This window comes from Callithrix jacchus, chromosome 5 (genome assembly GCF_049354715.1).
Source record: "Callithrix jacchus isolate 240 chromosome 5, calJac240_pri, whole genome shotgun sequence".
In the NCBI taxonomy this organism is placed as follows: Eukaryota; Metazoa; Chordata; class Mammalia; order Primates; family Cebidae; genus Callithrix; species Callithrix jacchus.
The window spans coordinates 96,848,475-96,858,949 of NC_133506.1; the positions used below are offsets into that span (position 1 = coordinate 96,848,475).

Genomic DNA, 10,475 nt, shown 5'->3' on the forward strand with positions numbered 1-10,475 from the left:
CCTTATTCTTTTTCTCTTTGTATTTTTGTGCCTTCAGAGATTAGGTCATGTAATCAGGTTAAATAGTTTTTTCATTATGTGAGGAAATGGTATATTTACTTTTGCTATATTAAAATTCTGAAATTTAGGCCAGGTATGGTGGCTCACACCTATAATCACAGCGTTTTGGGAGGCCAAGGCAGGTGGATCACTTGAGGCCAGGAGTTCAGGATCAGCTTGGTCATCATGGCAAAAACCCATCTCTACTAAAAATACAAAAATCAACCGGTGTGGTGATGTGCACCTGTGGTCGTAGCTACTCAGGAGGCTGAGGCAGGAGAATGGCTTGAACCCAGGTGGTGGAGGTTGCAGTGAGCCGAGACGGTGCCATTGCACTCCAACCTGCGCGACAGAGTGAGACTATCTCAAAAAAAAAAGAAGTCTGAAATTTAAAACCAGAATGTTGCTGGTTTGGAATAGGAGTGTGTATATTACCATAGAAAACAAAAGAAGTTCTGACCAATACTCACCCTCAACCTTGTTTTTATAATAGATGACCGTGGAAGAAGTACAGGGTATTAGCAGATTGGAACAACTTTGTGAGGAATTTTCAGAAGAGGAACGAGTAAGAGAACTCAAGCAAGAAAAGAAACGCCAAAAACGGAAGAATAGACGAAAAAATAAGTGTGTGTGTGATATTCCTACTCCCTTACAAACAGCAGAAGAAAAGGAAGTAAGCCAAGAGATGGTAATATTTCTTAATAATGTCTTTTTTGAGACAGAGTTTTGCTCTTGTTGCCCCGTCTGGAGTGCAATGGTGTGATCTCGGCTCACCACAACCTCTGCCTCCTGGGTTCAAGTGATTCTCCTGCCTCAGCCTCCTGAGTAGCTGGGATTACACACAGGTGCCACCACACCCAGCTAATTTTGTATTTTTAGTAATTACAGGGTTTCTCCATGTTGGTCAGGCTGATCTCGAGCTCCCGACCTCACATAATCTGCCTCGTTTTGGCCTCCTGAGGTGCTGGGATTATAGGTGTGAGCCACTGCACCTGGCCAATATCAACTCTTAAGTATGTACGTATTGCTTTTAGATAGAAGCGCAGACTAGTTAGGGTGGCTCACGCCTGTAACATCCCAGCACTTTGGGAGGCTCAGGTTGGAGGATCACTTGAGCCCAGGAGTTTGAGACCAGCCTGGACAACATAATGAGATCCCTGGCTTGCTCTCTCTTTTTTTTAAAATTAGAGATGGTTTTTTGTTTTGTTTTGTTTTGTTTTTTTCAGATGGAGTTTCGCTCTTGTTACCCAGGCTGGAGTGCAATGGCACCATCTCGGCTCACCGCAACCTCCGCCTCCTGGGTTCAGGCAATTCTCCTGCCTCAGCCACCTGAGTAGCTGGGATTACAGGCACGCGCCACCATGCCTAGCTAATTTTTTTGTATTTTTTTTTTAGTAGAGACGGGGTTTCACCAAGTTGATCAGGATGGTCTCGATCTCTTGACCTCGTGATCCACCCGCCTCGGCCTCCCAAAGTGCTGGGATTACAGGCTTGAGCCACCGCGCCTGGCCCTTAGAGACAGAGTTTTACTCTGTTGGCCTGGATGGTCTCAAACTCCTGACTGTGATCCTCCTGCCCCGGCCTCCCAAAGTGCTGGGATTACAGGTGTGAGCCACTGCGCCTGGCCTTTTTTTCATTTACAAAAAAAAAAAGTGTAGTCGTCCCTTGGTATCTGTGGTGTTGGTTCCAGGACTTCTTGCAGATACCAAAGTCTGCAGATGCTCAAGTCCCTGATGTAAAATGGTATATGTAGTATTCGCATATAGTCTATGCACATCCTCCTTATACTTTATTTCTGAGCCAGGGTCTCACTCTGTTACCCAGGCTGGAGTGCAGTAGCATAATCATGGCTCACTGCAGTTTTGATCTCCCAGGCTCAAGTCTTCTTCACACCTCAGCCTCCCAAGTAGCTGGGATTACAGATGCACCCCACGAGGCCCAGCTAATTTTTTGTAGAGAGATAGTTTCACCATGTTGTTCAGGCCGGTCTTGAGCTTGTGGACTCAAGCAATTCTCCCATCTCAGCCTCCCAAAGTGGTAGAATTATAGGCATGAACCACTGTGCCTGACCTCTTGATATTCTTAAATCATATCTAAATTATAATACCTAATGCAATGTAAAAGTTATGTAGGGCTTGGCATGGCAGCTCCTGCGTGTAATCCCAGTTACTTGGGAGGCTGAGGCATGAACATTTCTTGAACCCAGGAGGCAGAGGTTGCAGTGAGCTGAGATCGCCGCCACTGCATTCCAGTCTGGGCCACAGAATGAGACTCTTGTCTCAAAATAAATGAATAAAAGCTGTACAAATAGTTGTTACACTGTATTGTTTAGGAAATAAGGACAAGAAAAAAGTCTGTACATGTTCAATACAGATGCAGCTTGATTTTTCCACCCAAATATTTTTGAACCTTGGTTGGTTGAATTTATGGATGCAGAACCCACAGATATGGAGGGTTAACTGTATTGCTGTTTGCTAGATTTGGGCATTTTTACTATGCTTTTCTCCTGCAGTTTTTATATCAGCTTTTTTCCTACTATAGTCTGTATGTGCTAGAATTTTTAATGTCATGTCTTTGTTTTCTAAAGATGATATTGGGTAGTTATTTCTTTACCTGGCTTTCATATACTGTTAGATCGATGTCAAAATGTAGAAGGTCACCTCTGTGCATGACCTGGAGCATTTCTCAACTTTTGGTCTTAGGATCCCTTTACATTTGTAAATATTCAGGTACTCGATGAGCTTTGGTTTATGTGGGTTATACTTACCAATATTTACTGTATTAGAAATTAAAAGAGAAATTTTAAACTATTCCTTCAAAAATAATGTGAACTAAATATTTTTTCAAAAATAACTTTCCTAAATAAAATGAATGAGAAGAATAAGCTAGATTCCTTTATTTTATTTTATTTTTTGAGATGGAGTCTTGCTGTCACTCAGGCTGGAGTACAATGATGCAATCTCCGCTCAGTGCATCTTCTACCTCCTGGGTTCAAGCGATTCTTCTGCCTCAGCATCCTGAGTAGCTGGGATTATAGGCATGTACCACCACACTCGGCTAATTTTTTGTATTTTTAGTGGAGATGGGGTTTCACCATGTTGGCCAGGCTGGTCTTGAACTCCTGACCTCGTGATCTGCCCACTTTGGCCTCCCAAAGTGCTGGGGTTACAGGTGTGAGCCACTGTACCTGGCCTAAGCTAGATTCTTATATCTGCTTCTGCATTAAATCTGTTTCCATTTATTGGTTTAGTTGAAGCATAGGAAGAAAGTCTAGTCACACAGCTATATATATGGTAGGAAAAGGGAGCAATATTATTTTATTTTATTTTATTTTATTTTGGAGACAGAGTCGCTCTCTGTCATCCATGCTGGATTGCAGTGGCATGATCTTGGCTCACTGCAACCTCCGCCTCCTGGATTCAGGCGATTCTCCTCCCTCAGCCTCCTGAGTAGCTGGGACTACAGGCGCCTACCAACATACTTAGCTAATTTTTTTTGTATTTATAGTAGAGATGGGTTTTGCCATGTTGCGCAGGCTGATTTCGAGCTCCTGAGCTTAGGCAGTTTGCTTGCTTCAGCCTCTCAAAGTGCTGGGATTACAGGAGTGAGCCACTGCACCTGGTTGGGAGCAGTATTTTAATATAAACCTTTTTAGCTAGTTGTGGATATTCTTTGATTCTACCCTTTGACCAGTGGTAGTTTCTAAAAGATTGATTGTAACGTGGAATTTCACATCTTATCAATGACCTTCTGTACTCTGTTAAATTAGAATCCATTGGACTATATTGGACTTTGAATAGCTTTTACTCATGCATTGTTTCGTAACATCATGCATTGGAATTTTATTTCAAAGATACTGGTTCACTGAGTTATGCAGGTCAGAAAAGTCCAGTATTAGGAAGCTTCAAGTTCATAATACTGTTGGTTGCAAGGCCAAAATTCTGATTGTTGTTTCCAAGTTTGAATTTTATCATTGATAACAGTTATTGTTTCCCTCGAAGTAACTGACTTCATTCATTTTTGAGGAAATGCCTGCTAAATATCCAAGTCTGAATAACCATAGTTTGTCTCTCGTTCTTTCAAGTGAACTTGATGTTCCAGGAAAAAAACTTCAGCTTGCAATGAAAAAAGTTGCACAAGTATGTTTCCTTGAGACAGCTGCAACAGAAGTGCTTTAAGCATACTTCCCGTTTATCACATAGACTATTAAAAAGATTTTTGTTGGCAGGATGTGGTGGCTCATGCCTGTAATTCTAGCACTTCCGGAAGCTGTGGCAGATGGATTGCTTAAGGTCAGGAATTCAAGACTAGCCTGGGCAACGTAACGAAACCCCATCTCTACAAAGGAGTACAAAAATTAGGTGTTGTGGCAGGCTTCTGTACTCCTATCTACTTCAAAAGCTGAGGCAGGAGGATTGCTTGAGCCCAGGAGTTTTTGAGGCTGCAGTAAGCCATGAGTGTACCACTGTACTCTAGCCTAGGTGACAGAGGGAGACCCTACGTTTAAAAAAAAAGGAAAAAGTATATGTATTCGTGGTTGATACCTAATACAATTAATATTTTTGCAGCTTCCTCAAAGACATTCATAAGTGGAATATCTATTTTTGTGTGAGTACTTGACAATTAAAGAATACAGTGACTCTTAGTACACTTTGGTTGCCACTGTCTTGATTTGTGTTAAGGACTAATACCTTTACCCACCATTGCCTTTTTACTGTCAGTGTGTCTGTACAGTGAAAACGCCTTAATATCTTAGAATTATGTACATAATATCTTAGTATTATGTAAGTGTCAGTACAGTGAAAATGCCATACTATCTTAATATTATGATGAAAATAGTTTGACCTAGGGAATAAAGTGTAGCTGTTATGGAGTAAAGCTTTTTACTGTCTCTTAATGTTGATCCTTAAAGGAAACAGACTTCATAGAAAATAGCAGCTGCAAAGCCTGTGGCAGCACTGAAGATGGTAATACTTGTGTAGAAGTAATTGTTACCAATGAAAATACGTCATGTACCTGTCCTAGCAGTGGCAATCTTTTGGGGTCCCCTAAAATAAAGAAAGGTAAGCAAATAATTTCTTTTTAAAATCAACTTTTAACTCCTCTATTTTTTCTTACTGTTAAATGTAAAAGCTTTTAGAGATTCTGTGAGCTAGAAATTTAAAACTGCTTTATAGTCCCAAGAGTTTAATATAATTTAGTCAGATACTTAATGTTTCCTTTATGTTCTTTGAAGTATTTTTTGACAAAAAAAAAAAATGGTAAAATTTTAATCATATTTTCATTATTTAATTTGCTTTCTACTTTAAAAAAATCCTTCATTGGAAATGTTCTACGTTAAATAAGCCATTAATTATGAGATTTTTCTGTGGTCCCCAGTGGGTTCACTCTTTGTCCTAATAGGCTTATTGGTATGTTAATTGTAACTCTCATTTGATTTATTCTCAGGCTTATCTCCACACTGTAATGGTAGTGATTGTGGATATTCATCTAGCATGGAAGGGAGTGAAACAGGTTCTCGGGAGGGTTCGGATGTTGCCTGCACTGAAGGCATTTGTAATCATGATGAACACGGTAGGTTCGCATTAAGTTTCCCAGTTAGTTCTACTACATGGCTGACGTAAGAGCATAAGTAAGGATTATTGATTCTGCAGGCGATGACTCCTGTGTTCATCACTGTGAAGACAAAGAGGATGACGGTGATAGTTGTGTTGAATGTTGGGCAAATTCTGAAGAGAACAACACAAAAGGAAAAAATAAAAAGAAGAAAAAGAAAAGCAAGATATTGAAATGTGATGAACATGTAAGTGTGTCGTAACTTGTAATTCTTAAACCTTTGCTGTTGAGGAGAGAACACACGTTTTCCTTGGAGTGGCATATGTGCAGCTTAGCTGCTAGGATTTACTTTTTTTAGAATGAGTGCTTTATGCAGTTCCATTGGTTGCTCATCTTGTGAGAGTATGTGTTGTGGGGAGAGAGAGATGTGGTCGTTTGTCCAACAGTCCTTGTGAGTCATAAATTCACCTCTTTTTTTATTCTTTTAAATTTGTAAGCTATGTAATCTTAAAACAATTGTTTTAGTCCCTATCATATTAAATTCTATGAAGGTGAAGTGACTATATATTGGCAGGTGCGGCATAGTGTCTAGTGCATAGTAACTGCCTTGTAAATGAATGCCAGCTTCTGCTATTACTCAGTATTCCTTCTAAAGGTTTAATACAATGTCAGGATTTTTAAATTTTCTTTTTTTATTTTTTTAGATGAAGTCTTACTCTGTCGCCCATGCTAGAGTGCAGTGGTGTAATCTTGGCTCACTGCAACTTCTGCCTCCCAGGTTCAAGCAATTCTCCTACCTCAGCTTTTCGAGTAGCTGGGATTAGATGCGCAAGCCACCATCGCTGGCTAATTTTTGTGTTTTTAATAGAGATGGGGTTTCACCATGTTGGCCAGGCTGGTCTTGAACTCCTGACCTCAAGTGATTCACCTGCCTCGGCCTCCCAAAGTGCTGGGATTACAGGAGTGAGCCACTGTGCATGGCTTTTTTTTTTTTTTTTTTTTTAAATAAAAATAATTGCTGACCGGGTGTGGTGGTTCATGCCTGTAATTCCAGCACTTTGGGAGGCCAAGGCAGGTGAATCACCTGAGGTCAGGAGTTTAAGACCAGCCTGACCAACATGGGGAAACCCCGTCTCTACTAAAAATACAAAAAAGGCCCGGTGCGGTGGCTCAAGCCTGTAGTCCCAGCACTTTAGGAGGCCGAGGCGGGTAGATCACGAGGTCGGCAGATTGAGAACATCCTGGTCAATATGGTGAAATCCCGTCTCTACTAAAAACTACAAAAAATTACCTGGGCATGGTGGCGTGTGTCTGTAATCCCAGCTACTCAGGAGGCTGAGGCAGGAGAATTGCCTGAACCCAGGGGGCGGAGGTTGCGGTGAGCCAAGATCGTGCCATTGCACTCCACCCTGGGTAACAAGAGCGAAATGTCGCCTCAAAAAAAAAAAAAAAAAATACAAAAAATTAGCTGGGTGTGGTGGCACATGCCTGTAATCCCAGCTACTCGAGAGGCTGAGGCAGGATAATTGGTTGAACCTGGGAGGCAGAGGTTGCAGTGAGCCTCGCAACTCCAGCTTGGGCAATAAAAGTGAAACTCGGTCTCAAAAAAAAGAATAACTGCTATTATTTCATGCCTTTTAACCTGTGAAATCTTTTGCTGTGGTATCAGATCCAGAAGCTTGGAAGCTGTATTACAGATCCAGGTAATCGAGAGACCTCAGGAAATACCACGCACACAGTGTTTCACCGTGACAAGACCAAAGATACACATCCTGAAAGCTGTTGCAGCTCTGAAAAGGGTGGGCAGCCACTGCCTTGGTTTGAACATAGAAAAAATGTACCACAGCTTGCAGAACCTACAGAAACATTGTTTGGTCCTGATTCCAGAAAAGGTGCCAAGAGCTTAGTTGAACTCCTTGTAAGTATTCCATGAGGTCTTATTGTACATCATTGTTCAGGAATGGGGTGAATGTGGGAGGGGATAGTATTTGAGGGCTTAAGGTAGGTAGTGGAAGGAAGCTTTTAAGAAATTAAGGGGGCCCGGCTTGGTGGCTCAAACCTGTAATCCCAGCACTTGAGGCTGAGGCAGGCAGATCACAAGGTCAAGAGATCGAGACCAGCCTGGCCACTATGGTGAAACCCTGTCTCTACTAAAAAATAAAAAAAATTAGCCAAGCATGGTGGCACGCCTATAGTCCCAGCTACTTGGGAGGCTGAGGCAGGAGAATCTCTTGAACCTGAGAGGTATAGGTTGCAGTGAGGCACTCCAGCGCAAGACTCTGTCTAAAAAAAAAAGAGAGAGAGAGAAAAGAAAGAAAGAAAGAAAAAGAAAAGAAAGAGAAATTAAGCATAGTGTTTCCTTATTCTTTGGGGACTTCATTTCTGCCCTTCCACTTATGGTTTATACAACTACTCTGGAACACGTTTCCATGGCCGCCTCTTTCTCAGTAGAAGACGTTACAGGAACTCCTTGAGTTACAGTGGGGTTACATTCCAGTAAACCCATTATAACTCATAAATATTGCTGAGTTGAAAATACATTCAACACCCCAATAAAACCCCAGTGTAAAGTAAAAAAAATTCCGAGTGCAACCATTGTAAGTGAGGACCGTCTGTAGTTGGGAGAAAAGATAGAGGTAGCATTTTGTTCAGGAGTCTGCCTTCTTGAAGCAGGTTACTGTAAGCAAACTTGGCCTTTCTGATTGGCAATTTATGGTAGCCACCCTTCCAGACCAGAAAGAATATACTTTCTGAACTAGCATATACTATGCTTTCTTTTAGGTGTCATGTAGGATAAGACTTCAATTCCTGAGATGTTTTACCTGTTTCCAACTGATCCAGTGCATAGTGTAGGTGGCCTTTGGAGGAGGGGAAGAGGAAGAAAAGTGGTGTTTTTTCCATTAGAGTCCTGATGAAGAAATCCTTTGGAATACTAGTTTTTTATTTTTGAAGGGTCTCGCTCTGTTGCCCAGGCTAGACTGCAGTGGTGCAGTCTTGGCTCACTGCAGCCTCTGCCTCCCGGGGTCAAGCGATTCTCATGCCTCAGCCTCCCAAAATGCTGGGATTACAGGTGTGAGCCCTGCCAGTATAAGTTTAATGTTTAAAAAGTTTTAATGGTTGTAAAAGTTTAATGGTGATGCTGTGTAACGTATTTCTTAAAAATGGTTGTCTTTTACTTAGTTTGTAAATGTTTATTAGAGATGGATGTTACATGGTAGGGCTAGCTAGAGATAAGTTTAGCCACTTAAAATGTGGTGTAACTAGTTGTAACATCTTTTTTTTTTAAGGCCAAGGTATGATGGTAGTTTGCTAGGTTCATAGGCTTCTAGGAGAAATTATACATTCCAGATACTTTGTTAGACAAATGACATGATGTTTATTCTGCAAACACTCCATTTAAAGGCTTTATGTGACTGAATTGAAACTAAAAAGCTAGACTGCTTTAATTTTTAGCTGTCCTCCTCCATGACCTAGCATTTTGCATTCTTAAGTCATAGTCCTAACTACTGCTTTAATTTACAGGATGAGTCTGAATGTACTTCAGATGAGGAAATCTTTATCTCACAAGATGAAATACAGTCATTTATGGCTAATAACCAGTCTTTCTACAGCAATAGAGAACAATACCGACAGCATCTGAAGGAGAAATTTAATAAATACTGCCGCTTAAATGATCACAAGAGGCCCATTTGTAGTGGCTGGTTGACAACGGCTGGAGCAAATTAAATAAATAAAATACTCTGTCTTTCAATGAAACACTCATGATGACTACTGCGCCTTCTCTTTCGAAAAACTCTTAATTTAGTGACTTATAGCAAAATTTTATCTTAAATGTGATTCTTTCTTGTTTTGGGAGTCGGTGGAGGTATCCTCATTAGTTTGTTCTTTCTTCAGGCTTGTGTCTTTAGTTGCGTGGCTGCACAGGCCTGCCATATGATTTAAGCCATCTCTTTTCATTAAATGTTTCTCTTCCTGTGAGACTTACTAAAGCAACTTAGTGGCAAAAAGTAATGTTGTACTTATAATTCTGTACAGAAATGACAATGAGCTGAATATATGGTTTTACAAAGTAGACATCCACTTGCGAAATGTTTGGATGTAATGTTAAAGCGCAATGTGCAAAATTTAAAATAAAGCATATTTATTAATACGCACAGTAAAATTGGGTGTACATGTTTCTACTTGATGTATGGCAGCATTTTAGTATTTGCCACTTGTGGACTTGGTGCTTGGCTAGTGTTGATGGTAGGAAAAGGATGAGACAGAGATACAGATTGTTGAAGACAAAATTCTTCCTTTGATGAGAATTGACAACTGAGAAAAGCAGTTTCCAGTCTTTTTCGTTTGAAGAGATAAATTTACTGCAATACCTTTCAATACTTGCTAGCACCTTACTTTCCCATGAGACTTTAATTGCTTAACACTTAAAGTTCCCTAATACATACACAAAGTACTTCTTAAATTCAGAGGTTAATATTGACCTAGAATAAAAACAAAACTTGACAGAATTTCAACCAAGGGCTGCCGGATAAGTAATTGCTCAACATGTAAGACTGGGATCAGAAGGCTGCACTGAGAGTTAACCACATTATGGGCTTGGGCTAAGTGCATGTGAGGTTCAGCCTTATCTGGTGTCCAGTAACAAAGCCCCTGTGGTCTTACAGTTTACTGCTGTCACAGCTGTTGGCACTGAAGGAGAGAGCCCCCCCCCCCACCAGGAGTAGCATTTTGCTGCTATTTAAAAGATGGAGTCAAATAGCTCAATAGACACATGATGCTTAGAGATTTGTGTCTACATGTTTATAATACTTGGCAGCATACAAATCGTGGGACAGTCCTGTGCAGTGGAGGTGGAGTGAATTTTATGTGCTGTTTAGTTA

General features: G+C 40.8%; 1 protein-coding gene across 8 annotated transcripts in view; it reads left to right on the plus strand.

The window, feature by feature from the left end:
- GGNBP2 (gametogenetin binding protein 2) overlaps positions 1 to 9,757 on the plus strand; it is a 44,613-nt gene extending 34,856 nt beyond the window's left edge. For 4 of the 8 annotated variants that reach the window (XM_003732953.5, XM_008996993.4, XM_008996995.4 and 1 more), the window contains 6 exons: positions 533 to 727; positions 4,952 to 5,102; positions 5,488 to 5,613; positions 5,694 to 5,842; positions 7,265 to 7,513; positions 9,118 to 9,757. In XM_003732953.5, coding sequence (XP_003733001.5) covers positions 533 to 727; positions 4,952 to 5,102; positions 5,488 to 5,613; positions 5,694 to 5,842; positions 7,265 to 7,513; positions 9,118 to 9,321 — 1,074 coding nt within the window. In that variant the 3' untranslated portion in view covers positions 9,322 to 9,757. The remainder of the gene's footprint in view (positions 1 to 532; positions 728 to 4,951; positions 5,103 to 5,487; positions 5,614 to 5,693; positions 5,843 to 7,264; positions 7,514 to 9,117) is intronic. The other 4 variants (XM_008996994.4, XM_035300734.3, XM_078373717.1 and 1 more) reach the window with 1 other exon arrangement.
- Positions 9,758 to 10,475: the final 718 nt, after the last annotated feature.